General features: G+C 36.1%; 1 protein-coding gene across 3 annotated transcripts in view; it reads right to left on the reverse strand.

Moving 5' to 3' along the window:
• Window positions 1–22,168, reverse strand: part of LOC117158183 (nephrin) — a 543,755-nt gene that overhangs the window by 19,059 nt on the left and 502,528 nt on the right. For all 3 annotated transcript variants that reach the window (XM_033336832.2, XM_033336831.2, XM_076624251.1), the window contains 2 exons: window positions 10,348–10,641; window positions 5,799–6,119 (listed from right to left, as the gene is read on the reverse strand). In XM_033336832.2, coding sequence (XP_033192723.1) covers window positions 5,799–6,119; window positions 10,348–10,641 — 615 coding nt within the window. The remainder of the gene's footprint in view (window positions 1–5,798; window positions 6,120–10,347; window positions 10,642–22,168) is intronic.

A 22,168-nucleotide genomic window follows, 5' to 3' on the forward strand; every position in this document is an offset into this window, starting at 1 on the left:
ATTTATGAGAAATTTGAAAGTGCGAAAATGCGCAGAATGCAAATGACTCACGATAGTGTATGAAGTATCAAGAGTATAGTTTCTATAGTATAATGTTTCTATGAGCATATAATAAAGCAACATTTCTATTGTTTCAGTCACTGCTCGCTTATAATTAGATAATAAATTCATAGTTCATCCAAATTCAAATTTCTGTAAGAAGAGTTAAAGGTCTAGATCATGAACAATTTTTAAGCGAAACATTTAATTATCATTATTATTATGACGAGAGAATTTTATTTATTTGTATATGAATATTAGAATAATAAATATTTCAGCGTAACGTTAATTTCTAAATGAAAGAATTTAAAGCTTTTTCTCACGATTTCGACAAAAAGCTTTAAATGTAAAATTACGAAATATTCAACGTCAGGAAAATGGATTAAAATTTTTATATCGAAGCGTTTTACACAAATGTGATCAACAAAAATGTGATTTGCATTTTAAATGCGAGAAAGTCGATAATATGTTGCAATTATCTTATATATTATCTTGTTTAAAGCAGGTAACCGTACATGCTGAAGAAAAAAAAGGATCACTTTTTTGTGTTTCACCGAGCTGTAAAGAGCAGTTGAAGCGAATATCACTGACGTACTACTTGACACTTTGCCAGCTCATTTATTGACACAAACCACTGCGCGCAAGAGATCCAACTACATTCGAGAACAAACAAAATTATCTGGTTTACAATCTCGTGTTACTTTTATCGAATAGTCGTGCTACGTTTAAACGCTATTTAATCCCGTTTTTCTCTGAAACACCCTCGAAAAGAATCGTTAACAAAATTCGCGGAACTCTCGCATTTTTATTTCAACTTTTTGCCGTTAGAGGAAAACGATGTATTCTGTTTTTTTTTCGAGATATCGATTATATCAGAAATGAAATGCAACTAGAGTACTATCTTTTATATTGCATTTCGGATGGAGTATGTTATTATTGTTAGTAGAGATTTAATTTCTTTTGATATTTGTATAACAATTCAGAGGAACAACATTCGGAAGATTAAACCATAATCGATGATCTTCGGTAATATTTCACTTAATTTTTGAATTTTCAATGTATTAATCGAATCAAATTATATGCAAAAGTATAGATATCATCAGAAATATGTAAATTCAACATATTCTATAAGCAAGCTCAACGAAGTTGAACACAAATTGTTATTGGAACACAAATGAAATTGAAGATTAAAAGCTTGCTTTGTTTAAATACGAAAAATTCGAGTTAAGCTTAGTTAGTTCAACCAACGCTATCGGCCGAGAAAACTGAAGTTAAAGCATCTACGAGGACTCAAATTAAACATTAAGAATTTTGCGTTGCCAATTACGAAGAACCTAAATCAAATTTAATTTAGCCGGCTCTGAAGTCAAATAAAATGAAATTAAGCTAAAACCAAATATCGAGTTTCTTTTGATCAATTATGAACCACCTAAATCGAATCTAGCTCGATCGATTCTGCAAACAAGCATAATACCATTTATGAAGAATGCTCTTATTGATTAAAAGTATATAGGAATGTCAAAGACGCCTTCTGATCAATTACGAATCCAAATCAAACCCAACTCAAACGATTCAGCAATCAGGCACGATAAAAATGTAAAATTATTTGTAAAGAGTCTAACCATTGATTAAAACCAAATATCGAAGGTTCCTTTTGATCAATTATGAACTATTTTAATCAAATATACTTTAATATTAGCATTGACGACAATTGGAATGTGAAACTTGTGCCAAAGAAATTTATATGAAAATATACGCTACCAAAAATAACTAGAGGAGAGAGCTTTTATGAACGATATTAGTGTAGAATTCAAACAAATCGATATTCTATCGGCTTAATAGATTAAAATGTTATTCACACACTGTTGTCATAATGATTTGCTTGAAAATAATAACTAAAAAAATGTACAGATAGAAAAAGTGAATATAGAAATAAAAAATGGCATGCTAAACGTTCCTTTAATTGATCTAGTTAATAGTGTGTCTAATACAAAGTGATACATAAAATAGATCGTTGAAACCTTAAAACTAACCTATCGATCTACATTTCTATGAACGATTGGAACTTGATCATTTTAACCATTTTAATAGATAGCCTTAGTATCAAACAATATTACAAGTGAGTACGATGAAACGAAATATGCGAAAATAGTATTTTAATACAATATAATTGGAAATGAAAACAACTTGTTAAATTTAAAAATAAGCATCTTAAAAGTAGCTTTAAAGTTGACGAAATTTCGTTACAAATTCCAAAGCCTAACACAACTATTAAGACAAGCAATGATTTCATATTTTAATATCTAATATGTTAATTTAATTTTTTAACATTATGTCGAGCACTGTTTTTAAGATTATACACAACATTATTTTGGAATAATACGTGTTCAGTTCCAAAACCGAATAAAAAGACAATTTTGGTAATATGTATATTAACGTGGAGGCTTAAGAAATCGTTCTTTTGTAAAAAATAAAAAATGTGACATATCATGTTCTCCTATAGCCTGCATTTACGAAGAATATACAAAAACATCTTCTAATCGAATTAGAAAAAAATAAAAAACCGTATATCGTAATCGAGTTCTCTGTTCGTCGTTAATAAAATGCACAGAGGGAATTAGAACGCGGGCCAACGGCCAGAAACAATGTACACCGATTTCCAGTTAGCCAACGAACAGAATAGGTTGAGTCAACGACAAGAGAGGAGAACGGCCGCCGACCACCCCCAAGTTCCCTACCCCAATTAGCCACGCATTATTAACGCGTACTGTACACAGGCCGCGTTTACGGCCAGCTTGGACCCGGTTTCCACCGTTAATTGTTAGCAATTAGCAGGAAGAATGTGCTCGCAATCTGGCAGAGTCGGAATCCGGGACAAAATTATTTTGCCGGCCTACAGGCGAGATTCCTTTTCCAGAACCTGCCTCCTCATCTCCTGGCTACCGTAAAGAAGAAAGATTTTCCCAGAATATCCCCTTTTTCAACCCTTCTATCCTGTACCTCATTAATTTTCTCGGTAATTCATCTGCTTCGTCCTCTTGCCATAATGTTAACTTAAGTTATGCTTATGATGTTTAATTATGTTTGATTAGGTGCGAGATGCAGTAAATATTTTTCTTATTTACTTCTCGTCAGATATAGTAGAAAAAAATTTGTTTTCCAGATTCATTTTAATTTCATATATTGTTTCTCTTTGGTTTGATATGATTCTGACTTCAGATTTATGATATTGGGATTGATTAACCGATTCAGGACGGACAATTGTATTTGATATTTTGTTGAATTATTGAATGATGGAATACCACTTTTCAGTGAGTATTTTTCAAGCCTTTTTGATTAGGACTTCAGGATGTGCATTTCAATATTGCCGAAGAATAGAAAAAGCCAGTAATTAAAAAACGGGATGAATCGAGTTCCTTTGTTCTTTTGATGTATTCCAATTATTGCAATAAAATGTAATACTCTGCCAAAAAAGAGTGAGTAATATATTTGCTATTTTAATGATTATTATAATAAAGTTATAAAATACAGTGTATATTACTTTGCCACAAACTAATTGTTTTATAGATACCACCGTTTTATATAATTGAGCAGGATATATAAATAACACATATTATAGCGAATATACTAATTTAGTAAACGTGTAAGCTTTCTAATTAATGTATGCTATTACATCCTAATTTTATAAGTAAATATATCCATAAGTAATGAAATATGAACTTCTACTGCAACAAATATATTACGCAATTTAATAAGGCAATACATTTTTTGGACACTTTTTTTGTATTTGTCGATATTTTTATAAAAATTTGTACATATAAATTGTTCAGTGTATATTTATTAAATCCTATATTTAATACACTACGTATTCATTAAATTTTATTAAACTCTAGGATTGCGTTTGTTCATTTAATCGATGCCTAATAAAAAATATTCTTTAAAAAACTTTGTCCTGAAAGGGTTAAGCAATTAATGAATTGATTTTGATTGTTATGAAGCATTCGATAAATAAACAGGTTAATTATCAGACTTTTTGACTAGAGGAAGTTCTCGTCGCTAATTAATTACAAATATTAAACAATTAAACAATTGAACATCGTTCGACCTAGCAGAGATTTCAAGTGAAACAATTGACATTCTTATCAGCCTAAAGGCGTCGTAACTGATCTTCAATAGGTAACTCGATTTCCATACAGTATCACTGTGCTTCCATAGAATCGAATTCGAAAGCGAACCAGTCTAGTTCAATTCGTAAGTGAACGCCATGAAGTTTATTATCATAATCGAGCCATTAATTAAATCCATTGCCGTCAATTAATTGTCCCCATAAATCACAACGCCATATTATAGTGATTAATTTCTATTTCATCCTTATTAATTCCACAAACTAACTAGTGAATACAGTACCAAATAAGAAAGAAGAGAGAAAGAGAACGAAAAGTGTTAATGCAGAAAGAATTAATTTAGAAAAAGATGTATAGATTTTTCTCATTGTCAAATCCGTAGAATCGTTAGAATGGTGGTTTGGATACATTTTTCGTTCGTGGTGTCACTATGACTGACGAGATGTGAACTGTGTAGAGCATAGGGGACGATAATCGAGTTCGACAGGGGCCGGAAGTCCGTCGATTTGGGTTGACTGATGGTGATCGAGGGTCGAAACGATCGATATCGAACGCCTAATCGCGCGTCTACGATACCAGAGACCGAGTAAACGCTGCAATGTGACAATGTCGACACTAACTGACACTTTTTCCTTTGTAAAACTGCAGTCTAATCAAGATAATGGAACTATGTGAACTCTTTGAGAAAAGCACGCTTTGCAACACGATGCAAGATCTGTTCTTCACTTAATGATAAACTGTATTGATAACTGTACTGCACTGATAGCTATGAAAATGTTATACATATATGCTGTATGTGTCATATAAAATATTTTGATATTACATTAGCGCTGAAAATTGAAACCTCATGTAACAATGTTACGATGGTTATAAATTTGAAACCAATCTGAAAAGTGTACATATACAGAAATTAGGATATTAAATGATATATTCTAATAAATTTCTACATTTTGCTTCGCTCTCATCCCTAACGCGAACGACATTCTGTCTGCTTACGGATGGAACAATCTTAACAGCAAAGAAAAAGAAAGAAGAAGGAAAGGTAAAAAATCACAGAATACCATCGAATCGTCATTTAACCGTCAAAATCCTTCAGCAACATGATGGTTCTCTAGAGAAAAACCCTGTCAGGTTCCATTTCGGATTTCCAGGTATATAAAGTTGGTCCACGGAAGACTCATCGACGCCTGTATTGCAGCGTTTGCTCGTTCTTGCCTTGTGGATCGTAAATAAACCGGCCGGAGAGAGTATTTCTCTAATGGGGGGAGGGGGTGGCAGTAGAACGGGAGGATCGATGAGGAGCAGCAGAGAGATCAATGGTTGGAACGGAACCATGGAAAGAGGCGGGCCACGCGTATATATCTATGTTCGTGACAGAGAGAAAGAGTCAGAAAAATGGAGGACGAACAGGGGTGGGAGCATTAAAAAAGAAGAAATATAGATAATCACGTGAGTTCTACGATGCAAGGCCGTGCAGCGTAGCAGACAGTGCTCGAATGAGGTCACAAGTGTGTGGCACGTTAATTTTAACGATCGATCTCATACGATCGATCCTTATTCGTGAGAAATAGGCTGCTCATGTATTAATTTTGAATATTATTTCGAGTTGGATTGAAACTCGAGATTGAAACTCACCTGTTCGCCTTTCGGGTAGATTCAGCGTAGTTGCACGGAAGTGAACCATCTCGCTGCGGCCTTTGCTGTTGCTCGCGTATATGTGTACATCGTAGGTGGTGCCAGGCTCGAGGTTGCTCACCGAAAAAGACGGTACTTTGCTTGTTTGATTGTAGACCGTCGTGCTCGGTTTCGACGACGTACTGCTGGTTCCCACCTCACGGTCCACCTGTATCGTGAACTTTTGCGGCAGACCGCCGTCGAACCCCTCTGTGCACTCCACGTATAGCGAGTCCGTTGTCTGGTTCAGAAGAGAGCAATTGTGTGGCGTGTCTGGGTGACCTGCAAAGCCGAATAATTAGTACGATCGCGACTCGAATCACAAGTTTCTACGGTTCGTAGTGTCTAGGCAACGTAGCGTGTATTTTCAGTAACCCCTTGTGAGATTGTGTCACGAATATACGTATATAATGGCTTAGAAAGTAGTTTTTCCGTTTTAGTGGTACATTATTGCATTTACTATAGCATTTACATACTATTTAACGAGGTCCAAATTTTGTAACATTCGATGGTGCTTTCGTAGGAATGTAAAAATGTATTAAGAAGTGAAATATAGAGCCTCGTTAAAAATGTTTCATTGGAAAATAAGGGTAGGTTTTTTTGTAGCCACTGTGATAAAAGATATAACATGTTATAAACATGCGTAAAGCAGTTATGAAGGAAAACGTTCGGTCAAATTAATGATACGTTTCAATCGCATATTTGATGCACTTCTAACCAAGATCTTTATCGAAAAACTTGTATAGTTTGATATCTGGTGAAGTTTAGTATTATTTAATATTTTTGGTTATATTTTTCCAAATTGTAAATTTATTAGTTGAGATATTTTTATTAGTAACTATGTGGCGGATCGGTATCAACAGGACGCTGACAGGACGAGGCATCAACGCGGCGCAACACCTCCCGGGCGATCCGCGGGTACCAACCGCCAACACTAGAGGGCTACGACGACAACGAGTCTATCTGTCTAACTCGCTAACGGTCGAATATACAAGCGATTGATACAAATACCGCACCTAGCGAGACTCCCTCTACGTCTAAGGCAGGGACTACCGGGCATAGCCTTACTAACGAGTCCACCGGTAGTCCCGGGACGAAACGCTCTCTCTCTCTCTTTTCATCCGCCACAACTACATATCCGCCCACAAATCGTTACATATATAACAAAGTAGCTATGATGCGGCACAATAAAAAAAGATCATATTGTTTTTTTTATATTGTTTCGTACTATTTTATGTATCACATAATTCCACCGATCCTAATACAGTACTACGAGTATGAATGGAAATTTTTGGAAATTTATAAAATGTTTGAAAGCTTCTTTAAAATCCTACGCGTTTTAGAAAGACTCCACTTAAAATGTCTCTCCTTAAAATATTCAACACGATCTATGTAGCATTCCACAAGTATGATTCGATGTGAACTTTTAAATCACGTCTGAACATACCACGTCTTATCTGGTACACACACTTTCCACTCCTTTTACTGATCCTTCCTACGGAAACTTCTATTTTCTCGCTTGCGAAAAACGATCGTTTAAAAAGTAACAACTCTGTCGGTTAAAGACGTAGTAAAGCTATCTCTGTTCGACGTAGCCGTGGCGTCGTTTGGTGTATGCTGGCAGGGGAGCTCTCTGGGATAGCTGACCTGTGATTGCGTCGAGCAGGCAAGAGATGAAGCGGTCCGAAGTTGATGAAACTACGACGACAAACGTCTGCCTCCTTTAGACGAGAACTGAATACTGAAAGGCAAGAGAGACCATCTTCGAGTGTCTCCCAGTTCACGTACGAACCGGTGAAACTGGTGTTATCAAACGACGCCGTTTCTCAGTCGTCTTTAATCAACAGATACGAGCTTAGTTAGGTTTTCCTTTCGAGATGGGGCTGAGTTCTCCTTGGACGACTACGTTTTATGCAACGTCCTCTTTAATAGCGCTTTTTATTGCGTCATTTCACTGGTTTAATCCCCACCTACGGTACTAAAGTGCGTTTGCCACGTAGTCACGCGGCCATCTACGATGTCATATCCTCGCACGTCCTCGATACGGTACAGTTCATTCGCGTTTTCACATGTTTCATAGGACTTAGCGAAAGTGGTTCGAGAGATCCGCTGTTGGCATCATACTCGTGAAAGTTTACGGAATTGGGAAACGTTTGGCAAAGCCGACGTTTAGATTTTTAATAGATGTATAGATACGTAGATTTTTTAGTAGATATATCCATTCTCTTGGAAACAGTTACAGTGGAAGATGAAAATATTCGGACATTTGGAAAGTAATTATAAAAGGAGCAAGAATTTCTATATTATTGAATATATTCAAATATGTGCCATTGTATGTTATATGTACAAACTTACAGTGCTAAATGTATACGAACGAAATTTAATCTGCAAGTACTATACAACATCAAAATCTTAAAGGAGCTGGCAAAAAAGAGTGGGAAAAATATTTAGGAATAGGTATGTAGTATCGGGGAGAAGGGCCCAAGAAACGTCGAGCTAACTACAGACAATGTCGCGAGAGCCGAGGCGCTGTCGGCTCCATCAATGCATTACCGGGTCCTTCAGGTAAATAGCTTTGCCGAAAAGACCTACGTGACCCTGGCTACGAGCGTCTGTAGAACACGTGTGCGGTGGGCCCAGCAAAAGACAATAGAATGCTAAAACGGCCAGAGAGTCAGTCGAGGAGCCGAGTGCGAGTTGAGCGGAGACAGAGTTTGCGAGTGGCGTTGCCGAGAACTCTCTCAACACTCGTTGAATGCATTTTGTGAGAGTCGAGTCGTTAGCTAATTATTTAGTTGTGCTGTTTTCTGTACGTTTGGTATGAATAGTTCAGGTTGAACAACAATCGTCTTTTTCTGTCCGATCAACATCTGTATCATCCATTCCTTGTAAATACATTATATCACGATATTACAGGTATTGTAAAAATGTCGTTGTTCGCCAAAAAGGAAAGCACGTAATATTCATAATAATATGAACAATTCATATAAATCCTACAGATGATTTACTTTCGTCATATTATAATAAAGGATTGATCACCTGACTAACAGACTTCAAAATTATGTCCGTGACAATTCTTGCAATTTAATTTATGTTAGGTAACATGTTCCATTGGGCAAATTTCATTTTGTCATTCTTCCGATCAAATGCATTGAACTGATTGACTTTTCTGTAGGAATCTTCAAAATTTAATTTGTCTTACGCATCACGTTTCATCGAGAAAATTCCACTTTCTTATTTCTTGGATCGAACACAGAGGAATCTACGGTTTCTCTGTAACAATCTTGGCAATATGTTACATTGAGAAAATTCTACTTCGCAACTTCTTCGATCGAACACGAAAGGGTGGTCGTTCTTTCCCGTAACGTTTCGTTAAGAGGTCGTCAAACGCAAAAAGGAGCGAGACATCGGAAAGGAAACGGATGTTCGGTTACGAAGTCGGCTGTCGTTGTTTCTAATCTGCATAATGAGGAAACTTTTTAAATCTAATTTACGTCTATCAACCATCCCACGGGAGACACATTTCCCAGGATTACTCTGCAGTTCTATACCTTACTTGCCAGTTTTCCACTCCCCTCTCCGCGGCCAATAAATCCTCACGATTTGTGTTTACTAAAAATCTTCATTTCCGTCCTACAAACTGTTGCATAATCAAGAGCGAAGCTTCTTTCCTGTGAAGGTAGCCACGTTGCGTGATTTCAAGAACCGAATGGAATTTTCACATGGAGGTATATTTTCAACGCGTATTATGTTAACGTTCTCGCGTTTTCTACTCACGGTAATGCGAATTCTCTTTGGAATTAAAGGATTATCCGAAGACACCCGCGAATATCTCGACGCATTTGAAACGCCGCTTGTTAAGAATGAATGTTTTAATGTTCAACGAAAGCTGTCCGCTGTTCTTAGTGTTGTTCATTTTTAGCATGATATTTCTCAACATGGATATTTTTCTAAATGTTTGAATTTGACTTTCTTTACTTTTTCTTTTTGATTGTTAGCTAGGTAAAAGCATTTTTGAAAGGGAGCAGAGGAAGGAACGTAAAGTATGTTCTTTTTGTTTCAGTGTTAAGGAATTTATGGTTTGCTGTTTGGAAGTTTTCATTAATTGTCGTATTTGATAATATTCTGTGACAGAAAATATAGATGCTGTAATTTATAGGAATTCTTTAATGCTTTTAATGCGGATTATTTCTTTATATGAAGTAACAGCATCAACAAAGTGTTTAAAGTAGTATGGTACATATTAGTATGTTTATAAAAATGCTTCTCCTTATGAAAATAATCTAGGAAAAGAGAATTTTGCTTCCCCATCTTAAAATGTCTCAGAAAAAAATTTAGAAGAAATTGAATATAGCGAAAATAAAAATACAAAGCAAACGTTTTCCATAACCGAACATGAAATTGAAAAAGTATAAAGGGAATGGATTTAAAATATCGAACTGATAAAATTATATTTGTAAATGTGATAATATTCTATTAAGTCTGTATTTATAATGTGAAGAACTCTCACCAGCCGGCACAATATGGTAGACACAGGGCTCGAGCTGGGTACCCTGATCGTTGATGCCCCAACAAAGCAAAGTACCATAGTCCAACTCTGTCATCGGTGTGTAAGAGGCTGTGGAACGTGTTCGTTCGCTGGTGACGTGTGCCTGTGGTATGTCGATCGCCTCCATTGTGTTATTGAACTTCCACGTAAATGTTACTTCCGGTGGATTTGCCTCCAGCTCGCACGGTATCCTCGTGGTTTCCTGTCGTGCCACACCGAACACCTTTACCTGACCGTGGTGACAGACTGGAGTGACTGAAAGAGAAATAGAAATGCATATACAGTTCCGATTTCCACTATCCATTGAGTATTACGGTGTCCCTTTCCCTAGATATTTTATTATTTCTTATAAATTTTATGGTTTGACGTGAAATTTTATTGATACAGAAAAATATGTCTTAATTTTAATTGATATCAAAGATATATATATATATACCTAGGAATAGGAAATTTCATTATCTATTATTACTTCTTTTTTATATTTTAATATACACAAATTATATTTAAATATTCTTTTATCTTCGAAAATCAATTAGTATCTATGGTTACTTTTTCTAAACATTCTATTTCTTCATTCTTATCAGAATCATTATTAAAAGATAAATACACTATACCAAATTTGCGATAACTTTTAATTACAATTTTTATTTACGTTTTTACGATTATTAATGAATTTTTTGTTCTGAAAGTAGAAAATTTTTCTTAATAAATATTTTAATAAACGGCAAAACATCTAAATGTCCCTTCATTTTCCAAAAATCGTTATTACAAAAATACTGCATTTACTGTCATCGGGATATCTGGAATGTAAAATATTTTAAAGGAAATGGATTACTGGAATTATAGATAAAATTAGTAGTATGCGTGTTTCTAAGGAAATCAACGATCCACATCGATGATTTTCCCACGTCAAAAGTCTCTTGATAGTAGCACTAGGCTTTGAACGGTGGAACGTAAGTTGAGCCTTTCGATCCGCGACTTTGTAGATGAGTGATCGACTGCTATCTAATATTCGTACAGGACAAAGGTAACACGATTATGGAGCACTATCCATGATTAAGCATTAATGATATCATCGATGTCCCTACGTCATTTCCAAGTCCTTGTCAACCGCAAGCCAGGAACAGCATCAGATTTCGTGGTAATATATAATACATAATATATACATATACATATGCGTGTATATGTATATAGAAAGTATATATGGTATATGGATAGGAAGCTATCTGCTGTCGAAGGATACTAACATCATTAAGGTGCACCCCTTTACCACTGATATGAACTCATAATGCTCATAAAACAGATTATGTCTAAGAGGTTAATCCTTTTACCATTACCAATAAGTTTACTATAATTGAAAAAATTAGCTCACGTATTTTCCCATTAAAATGAAAATAATTGTATTTTTACCTTACTATTTGTAACATATAAATCCCTTCTACTTCTCGAAATCAATCTTCTGAAAAATGCCATCATCTAAAGTTCATTACTTTCAATTTACGGAGAAATGTAATTATTCAAAATTCACTTTTCGCAACGCACAGATTCCTTCTGCTTCTTATAATCAACCCCTCCCCCACCGCACGGCACGATACAATGTTCATTATTCTCAATTTACAGACACAAATAGTAATTGAAGATTCACTGTTCTCGAAGCAAAAAGCTCTTCCATCTCCCGAGATTATTCCTTTAAAAAATACCACTCTTGGAAGTTTCTTATTTTCAATACCTAGACAAAATTGGCTATTGAAAATTTAATTCCTCAAAAAATACCACCATCAAAAGTTGATTATTTTCAAGTTACAAAACAAAATTGGCGATTAAAAATTCGCTGCTCTCAATGCAGAAATTTCATCTACTTCTCAAAATTACCTCCCTCCCCCGCCCGGACGTACTTACATTAAGATCTTACTATTTTCAATCTGCTAACTGATCAACAAAAATGACGAGAATAGAAACTTAACATCAAAAAGTCCTAACTTGGCGATCACCGTTCGAAAACGGAAGTCAGAGGGAGGAATGAGCGACGAAAGTTCTTCACGCGTAGGGGAATGGAAAAAGTGCGGAGGTTACGGTAGGCGGGTGCCGGATATCGCGTAGAATTTTCTGAGTGATCTAATCAATGAAAGGTCAGCCCCTTTTCTACTCACAGTCCTTTGCTCGTCCTCCTTCTGCTGTTGTCAGTGTACGATCTGTATGTACCTATACATTCTTTTACTTTCCGCTTCCACATACAAAGTATTATTGAATTTCTAGGCGAACTGAACGAGACTTCCGTCCCAAAGTCGAGGTCGCATGGGATCTTCTGTCAGGTTACACCGAGTATTCTCCTCTCTCTAGGTATCGTTGTAGCTGAATGTCAATTGCGGAAGCTGTTGGAAATAACGATCGACCTCCGACTTCTTCGAGGATCGTCTCGAATAAAGGATAATCCGACAGACAATTGTCTTTAGTTATCTTTCTCTTCGTGAATTATTTACTCGATAATTTGAGGACTTATTTGTGTCCTTTAATACCAAGAACATCACAGTTATTATTTTATCAGTATTTCCTCTATACAAGTATATTCCATTTATACTATAGAGAGAATTATTGAAATACAATCTGCTATTGCTCTACATAAAATACGGTATAAATACTTGTGTTTGTTTGAAGCGAAAAGTTTATGGATAATTATATTCGTGAGTGAAAATAATAATTTTCGCCGATTCTTTAACCCATTAAGGATCAACGTCCGTCAACATTTTGTTTCTAATGTTTTTTTCTAATCAATTCGCATTACTGAATTTCATCAAATTCATATTGAGATTATTAAGAGGAATTCCAAGAATATTTGACCGATATTATTTTTCCTCGCTATTTCTTCTCCCATTTGGATTCTATAGTTTTAAGAAGTCTGAAAAAGTTGAAATATATTATAGCGCTGCAATAAACGACCTTTCTTTTTTTTTCAAATTATAAAACTCCTTTCTGTGTCTCTGATTTATAGTAGGCTTTCGCGATGTATCTGTTATTCAAATACATTTTTTGAGTCTGGACGAAACTTGCTATAGTATAATTTATCATAGTAGTAAAACAAAAATTCAGAATCTTCTGACAGTAGAGCGATACGTAATTATCGATGAATCGATAATTTAAATGTTATTTGCGTTTGTCACATCTGGATATAATTTCCGTGATAATTGTGATTGATAATAGGAAGAAAGGAGATTAACATTTAGTGGAATGAAATATCGTGTCGTATAACGTATAATGAGAGCGATAAATTCAGTAGCTGTCTGTTACTTGATGAGATAGTCCGATAAAAATTAATTGGCAAAACCTTTACGGCGTTTTCCGTTTTCGACAATTTGCATAAATTTACGAATGTTTACGTGACCATATCGTCTTCGTTTGTCAGAGAGAAAGAAGATTGACTGGCGGATACGGTTAATTCTTCTGTGGCGGATCGGTACCAACAGGACGCCGACAGGTCGAAGTATCAACGCGGTCGTAACACCTCCTGGGCGATCCGCGGGTACCAACCGCCAACAACAGAGGGCTACTACGACGACAGCGAGTCTGTCTGTCTCGCTAGCGGTCGAATATACGGTGTCACGATACAAATACCGCACCTAACGAGACTTCTTCTACGTCTAAGGCAGGGACTACCGGGCATAGCCTTACTGACGAGTTCACCGGTAGTCCCGGGACAAAACGTGAATTCTCTTTTCACCTGGCAGGGCCACATCACCCCCAAACTTCGTTTTAGCGATTGTACTGTGCTTGGGCTGTGGAATATATCGTAGGATAGAAGTGTCAGGAAGGTTAAGTGCTTTCATATTGTATTTTAGATCCATCGAAAAATGAGAGTATCATTAATCTTCAGAGAAAAACTTTTAGTTCTCTTTAGTTTTAGTTTTAGTAGCTGGTTCGAACGATTTCTGAAATATTAAGTGGTTAAGTTGAAAGAACCGTAATAGTGAAATAGTGATGTCGAATGTTCGTCTCACAGTCGAAAATAACGTGCTTTGTCTTTTAAAAAAATACATTCTCTACTCTGGGATCTTTTGGATAATCATTTATTAATTACTAATATTAGCGAATTATCGATAAGTGACACATTTTAGACTATAATCTTCTATTTCAAAAACTCCTATAAATTTCCAATTATACTCAAACATGGAATAAACAAAAATTTATTTTTTGTCTTTTGTTACGTCGGACGACACTCTACCTAGACCAGGCCACACACCGCGGGCAAGATGGAAACCAGATGTCCGCTCATCCTTACTGCGTACACTCAATAGCCTTAAGGACCCAAGGACTAAGATTATCATCTAAGACATCATTTAGTTTCAATAAGTTTAAGGTGTTTATAATAAAACTACGTATAATTTTAATAATTTAATAATTTTATGTCGTATAAAACGATCAATTGATTTTTTAATTTCTCGCCTATGTTAAATAAAATTTTTTTCAGAATCATGTCAGGTTAATTGAAAAAAGTTCTCTTTTCGAAAGATAGAAAATTGAGTTTTCTTAACTCTCGTTTGAATATAATTGAATCGACATCAAACGCGGGGACAAAAAATAATGTCTGATACAAGATTTATATTATTCATATTATTAAGCTATATGGAATTTGTAAAACTATCTTCATACACGATTCAATATTATAAAGTAAGGGTAAAGTAAATTAAGAACTACTCCATAATCCACAATCCGAACTGTTTACCGATCGATCGTTGCTGACGTTAATCCCGTAAAAACGTACGAAGACACGGAAATATCTCGAAAAACCTGGCGACATCGTGTTTCACTTATTTCGACAGATTTCTCGATGCGTTTTCCTGCGTTATTGAGTTTCCAAGTCTCTGATCCGGAGAGACGTTCTGCACCAGCCCTACGGTTATTCCCATTTTTCCTGGCCGGTAACGGGGTTAATGTCACGTAAAATTAAGGCTTAGGTTTTAAAGACAAGAAGGTTGAGCCGCAGCACAACTTTATATTTCTTTTCTATCGAACTTTATTAAATAGCACAATTTTATAAGCACAGTTTACGCGACTGATCTGAGAGATGTTGACTGATGAGAGTTTGTAATTTCAGTCCCGAGGTGTTCTCGTATTATTACGGAGGAAAGCTCGGTGTGGATGTGCCCTTTGAACTAACAACGCGGATTCGTTGTTCATACTTTTCGTTAGGAAAAGTGAGGGTAACGATCCGCAATGCGAATTGGTTGTAGTCTACGTTAATAAATGAAAATAGGGAGATTCCCCCGTAATTTGTACGAACGTATAATAAATCTAAGGACTGTTCCAAGGACCATCCATAAACCAATAACACTTACAGGGTTAATAAACTAAAAATCCAAGTTTATGGTGGGTCCTTGAGGTTATTGAGGGTATGCGGTGAGGACCTGCACACATCTGGCCTCAGATGTGGATTGACGTCACATTAACGTCGTGCCGATCGCCAACATATTGTTGCGTTTACGAATTCACAGCAACTACGCCAGCGACTTTCTATCGATTCCTCCCACTATCGTCCACCGACAATAACGAATTAATGCCGTCCATTAAGCATTAATGACGGATCGGCTATGACCCTGCCACGTGCTAAGTGTCTGTGCTAACTATCATAGCGATTTATGTTACCCGGATGCATAATTCAGCCGTCGTTCGGTATAATGTTATTGCGAAGAGACGAAACAAGTCATTCATGAAATCGTCGCTATTTCCGGACTTGTTCCAATTTCCTTGGTCGCTTTTCCGACTTGAAAAATCATTCAACATCTCGTGGTGTTTGCTTTTTTTGTAAACTTGTTTTATATTTACGCAATGATATTTTATATCTGTACGCAGCGGCGGATAAAACTAAGTTTAAAAACGATACACTATGAATTTGAGTAATTTTTTGTATTGAATATATGTTACCATGTTAGTAACAGCCATCTATTATTGAATATAATAAATAAGAAGACAGAATATAATTGCTCTTATTATGTATAGATCCATTTTTTTTAATTTTGGTGTCAATTTATATTTTGTACTTTATAAACTTTTTTTCGTCCGCCACTGTATATATTGGATTTTTCGAATAGTTTTTTATTTTGGTAGGACTAAAATCGGTTCGTTATGAATTTTACCAAATGATCTTTCTTTTCTCTCTTCGATGAGTTTGAACAAATTTTACGTCCATGTGAAAGAATCGATATTTTTCTGTTTAAATTGCGCTAAGAACTTATCAAACAATTTAATAATTTATAAAATCATAATCCAACTATCTTTGAATTTATTTGCTAGCATTTATGCGAAGCTGATTCTGCTACAGTCTTTGAATTCTAAATATCTCAATCTCGTTCTTGTATCAACAGAGAGTAAGACTTGAGAAGCTTTAAGAGAAACTTCAAAAACTTTAAATGAAATTAAAGCAAGAAGTTACACGTATTACCAATGATTCTTGCATAGGTTCCTCGAAATTAAGAAATTTCGTTGACAATAATAAAAAAAAAGGGAAAGATGAACTCAGATAATGTAATCACGTGAAGATACAGAATAGAATTCATAGTAATAGGAAGAAGAATATTACACTTTGCGTATTATATGTATTCTGTGTATCTTCCTACTTTTAAATTTCAATACTAATTACAATACTACGTACAATATCATTGAATAAAATTTTCGACAAAATTCTTTTCATTTATTTCATTTATCAGATTGTGTCGAATGCCGCGAAGCAAGTTCCTTAATTATATTTTCATCAGAAGACGAAGCTCTTTCCCTCGCATGTACCTTTAAGGAACACACGGGTGCACGGCTGTTAATAAGGCGAGAGTATTTAATTGGACTAATTCAGATAGAAGAGGAAAATTTGAGCTTTTAATAGCGACACATGTAAGTTAGGCTTTGTGCGGAGTTTAAACTCCGAAACAGAGATACAGAGACGGATGATAAATAGTACTTCCGTTGAAATAAATGCTTCGGAAAACTTATTAGTCGAGTAAATTTAGTAACGGATTGTTAATCATCTGACAAGGCGTATTCGTCCTAGACTACTATCCCGGTGCAAACAGAATTACGTTCGGTCCTGTGCAATTTGCAATAATCAACAAATTAACTAACCATACATTTTTATACATACGCGATACACAAACATTCATTGTCATTTGTAAGTTTAGTTTATGCTAAATGGATAACAGGAAAAATTACGTGTTACATTTTTCGATATATTCTTTGATTTATGGTAGATCGCTTCTGTAAAGTAATTTAACGTATTATGTGCTAAAGGTACTTTAAAGTTTCGTTTTCATTAAAACATCGAACATGCTTGGAATTGTAGTGGTACTTATGAGTATTTTTTTCCTGAGATATTACGCATGAATTCATTCTATACTGATTATAAAAAATATTCGTTGTAATGTACGTGTTAAAACAAATAGTCTTAAAGTTTGCGGGATAAAAATAGTAACGAAATATGAACTTCTCGAAAGCCAAACCAAAACTGATCAACTCCACTTTTTATCAATTTTTTAATCGTATTACGTACTTACATGAATAATATTCTATTAAATAAATGATTTATTTTTATAAATTTAATCACCACAAAAAGACGACGTAAGTAATGACAAGTTTAAAGTACAGGCTTTATAACATCATCATTACTTTTTACTTTTCAATTTATGGAGTTGTTCAATACAGTTTCTGAATATCTCAAATAACATGGTAATAATAAATGGTTAATAGAGGGTTGATTTTATTCAAAATTTTATCTTTTTTTTATTTATTAAAATTTACAATCACTTCTCGCATTGAGAATTTTCAGTAATTTTTTCTGGCGTAGCGCAGTGACATGGCTAATTATTTATAAGTTAATGCTTATTATACATAAGTATAATTTGTAAGTAAGTATTATAAATAAGTAAATATTACTTAATTTAAATAACTAATTGAATCTAGCGTTTAGGTCTCTTCAGGTAGGTAGGTAGTGTCTCTTCAGCCTGCGGATCTCTTCCGACGTATTAAGTAATTTAGTAATTAGGTGGTTTCGATGTTTGTTAATTCTTTTGATATATCTATTACTATATTTTGTTATTTCTTCTTTTACTGTGGGTATCTTGATATCGGGATGTATTGCTTCGTTGGTAACATACCAGGGTGCATCTATTAGGGTTCTTAGTGTTTTCGGTTGGAAGCATTGAAGTATTTCAATGTTAGAATTACTTGCTGTACCCCATAGTTGGATTCCATAGGTCCAGACAGGTGATATTATGGTCTTATAGAGGGTAATTTTATTCTGTGTGCTTAGGTTGGAGCGTCGGCCAATGAGCGAATAGAATTTTTTGAGTTTGTCCTTGAGTTGCTTCGATTTGTCTGTGATGTGTTGTCTCTATGTTAATCTCCTGTCCAGAGTCATGCCCAGGTATCTGACTGAATCCTTGTTAGGAATTGTTATATTGTTAATGGTCACCTGTGGGCAGGTTTGTTTCCTCAGTGTGAAAGTTACATGTGTGGATTTTTTTTCATTAATTTTGAAGCCCCATTTATGAAACCACTTTTCCATAGAGTCGAGGCATCGCTGGAGAGTGGATGAAGCAATTATCGGGTCTGCGTGAGAAGCTAATAGCGCTGTGTCGTCAGCAAATGTTGCTATTGTTATCTCTGTTGATATTAGTAAATCAGCAGTGTAGATGGAGAACAGCAGGGGTACGAGGACACTACCTTGGGGTATGCCAAATTCTATTGGGAATGTTGTGGAAGTGACGTCTAAGTATTTAACCATGAATTGTCTGTTGGTTAGGTAGGACTTTTGGATGGAGTAGTAGGTGTGTGGTAGGATTTTTTTAAGTTTGTGTAGTAGCCCTTCGTGCCATACTTTGTCGAATGCCTGTTGAATGTCTAGGAATACCGCTGAGCAATATTTTTTCTTTTCAAGGGTTTGGCTCATAATATGTTTATGCGATGGATTTGCTCTACTGTTGAATGTTGTTTCCGAAAACCGAATTGATGATCTGGACGTGTTTTCAAATCCTCTAGGAGTGGAAGGAGTCGATTCGTTAGCATCTTCTCGAATAGTTTAGACAGGGTAGGCAAAAGACTAATTGGGCGATAAGAGCTAGTTTCATATAGTTTTCCGGGTTTAGGGATGAGAGTAATCAGTGAAATTTTCCAGGCCTTAGAAAAGTATTCAAGGCGAAGAATTGCGTTAAAAATCGATGTGAGGAGTGAAATTCCTTTTATAGGAAGTTCCTTGATTGCTTTATTGCCTCTTAGGTCATGCCTCGCTGTTTTCTTGGGATTTAGGCGACTGATTGATTCTATAATCTCGGCAGAAGTGAAGGGTTCAATAGGAGGAGACATTTGGAAGGGAGAGTGCAGGTTATCAGTAATGTCCGCGGCAGCTTTGGAGGAATGGAGTTTAAATACTTTAGACAAGTATTCAGCAAACAGGTTGGCTTTATCTATAGTGCTACGCGCCCATCCACCTGGCGGACGGCGGATTGGAGGGATTATTTGCGGGGGGCGTGTGCGTTTCCTGGAAGCCTTCCATAGTGAGTAGTTGCAGTCAGCTGTGGGGGACAAATTGGCGAGATATTTATGAAAACAGTCATTTTTATAATTTTTGATGATTTTGGTTAATTTTCTGGTTGCGTTGTTTAGTTTGCGTTTATCATCCGGTGTTCTGTAGGTCTGCCATACTCTTCTTAGTCTACGTTTTTTTAATGCTATTTTTTTTAATATGTGATGGGGATATTCACGTTTGCTGATAGAAGTCTTGATAGGTGTGGAGGAGCGGATAGCGTTTATTATACTCGTATTTAAGTATTCCGCGTCTGCTTCGATATCTTCATTAGTTTTTAGTGAAATTAAGGCTGAAGTTGAGTGATTAAAGACTTCTCTAAAGAGCTGCCAGTTGGTGAGTTGGTTATGAATAAAGACATTAGGTGTATTCTCAATAATTGTTGAACTGCCTGTTGCTATCACGGGAGAATGATCAGAGGAGAGATCAGCCGAGGAGTTGATTTGGACGTATCTTGGCGAGATATTTTTAGTTATGAAGAAGTCAAGTAAATCCGGTATTTTGTTAGTGTCGGTGGGCCAGTGTGTGAGTTCATATGTGGTGAGGTAGTTGAGATTGTTGGTGATTATGCTATTTAAGAGATTTTTGCCTCTTACTGTGACCAGTCTGCTGCCCCATTGGCTGTGTTTGGCGTTATAATTTCCTCCGGCTATAAATCTATTACCCAGAGCGTCAAGGAAGTTATCAAAGTCTTCTTTGGCGATGGAGTGTCTGGGAGGGCAGTATACTGCTGAAGTGGTGATTGTACCATGGCAGTCTTCTATTGCTACGTTTGTTGCTTGAAGGTAGTCTTTCTGGAATGATGGAAGTTCGTAGTGCTTAATACTGGCTTTGATAATAATTCCGGTGCCGACGTGAGCCTTTCCACTGGGATGTTGGGTATGGTAGAAGTTATAACCGTTTATTTTCAGGTAATTTTTGTCGGTGAAGTGAGTTTCACACATATGAGCATTACGTCGATTTGTTGTTGTTTTAAGAAGAGTTCTAGTTCTTATTCGTGTTGAGCTAGATCGTTGGCATTCCAAACAGCTATGCGTCTTGGTTTTACTTTGCGTCGGGTCGTATTAATTTATCCATGATGAGTGTTAATAATGATAGTAAGTTATTAATTTGTTCTGATTGTTTTTCGATTAATTTTTCGAGTCTGGAGAAGTTATCCGTGTTTTGTGAACTGGGAACGTTATTATGAGAATGGTCCCTATGGGTTTTCGGATTGTTTTGATTTCCTTGGACTGCTTGGGCATAGAACATTGAAGTAATAGAGAATTTTTGAGGACTGAGTACTTGGTTGGTTATCTCTTTTGCTCTGGGTTTAGGGTACTTATTTGTGTACAGGGTTTTGTAGGAAGAGCAACCTTTATAGTTCACAGGGTGGTCTCCTTGACAGAGGATGCACTTCGCAGGGGTTTCTGGAGATTTTGTGCACTGCTCAATAGGGTGTATACCTGCAAATTTAACGCAGCGGAAATTACGGTTGCAGTATTTCTGCGTGTGGCCGTACCTTTGGCATCTTTTACATTGCACTATCTCCCTTTTTTATAAGAGCAGGTTCGAATTTGACTACTGAGTTCATTAATCGATTGATGTTGTAAATTTGTTTATTATTTGGCTTTTGTTTTAAGTCTATGAAAAATAAGGATAGGTTTTTCGAGATTTTATGTCTTATGTTGTTTATGTTTGTTACTTTGTGGCCATGATTTAGGAGTTCGGACTTCAGTTCGTCCAAGTTAGTTGAGTGGTGGATGTTGCGTAGTACCACTCGCAAAGGTATTTCTTGCTTAAGTTGATACGTGTGGAAGTTTGCGTTAATGGTTTTTAGTAGCTTGGTTAGTTTCCTGTATGATTCTGGGTTGGTCAGCAGAATTTTGACTTGGTTATTGTTTATTTTAAGTTTGTAGTCTTCTTTGTTAATTTCTTTCTCAATGGAATTTACCATTGTTTGAATGTCGATGACGTCGTCAATGAAGATAGGTGGGGGAGGGGGATTTTTGCGTGTATTTTGGTTTGTTGGTGTTTCAGCTGTGTCCATGGAGTCATTAGTGGATTCTAATATTCAGTATCTGTTACGCCGGGCGACTCTCTGCCTGGCCCAGGTCACACACCGCGGGCCAGACGGACACCAGATGTCCGCTCTTCCGTACGGCGTACCCTCAATATCCTTAAGCACTCGTCATAAACCCGAGTCACTTGCCTGCTAAGGTCCTTCAGACCCAACAAATGTTT

This window comes from Bombus vancouverensis, chromosome 14 (assembly GCF_051014615.1).
Source record: "Bombus vancouverensis nearcticus chromosome 14, iyBomVanc1_principal, whole genome shotgun sequence".
In the NCBI taxonomy this organism is placed as follows: Eukaryota; Metazoa; Arthropoda; class Insecta; order Hymenoptera; family Apidae; genus Bombus; species Bombus vancouverensis.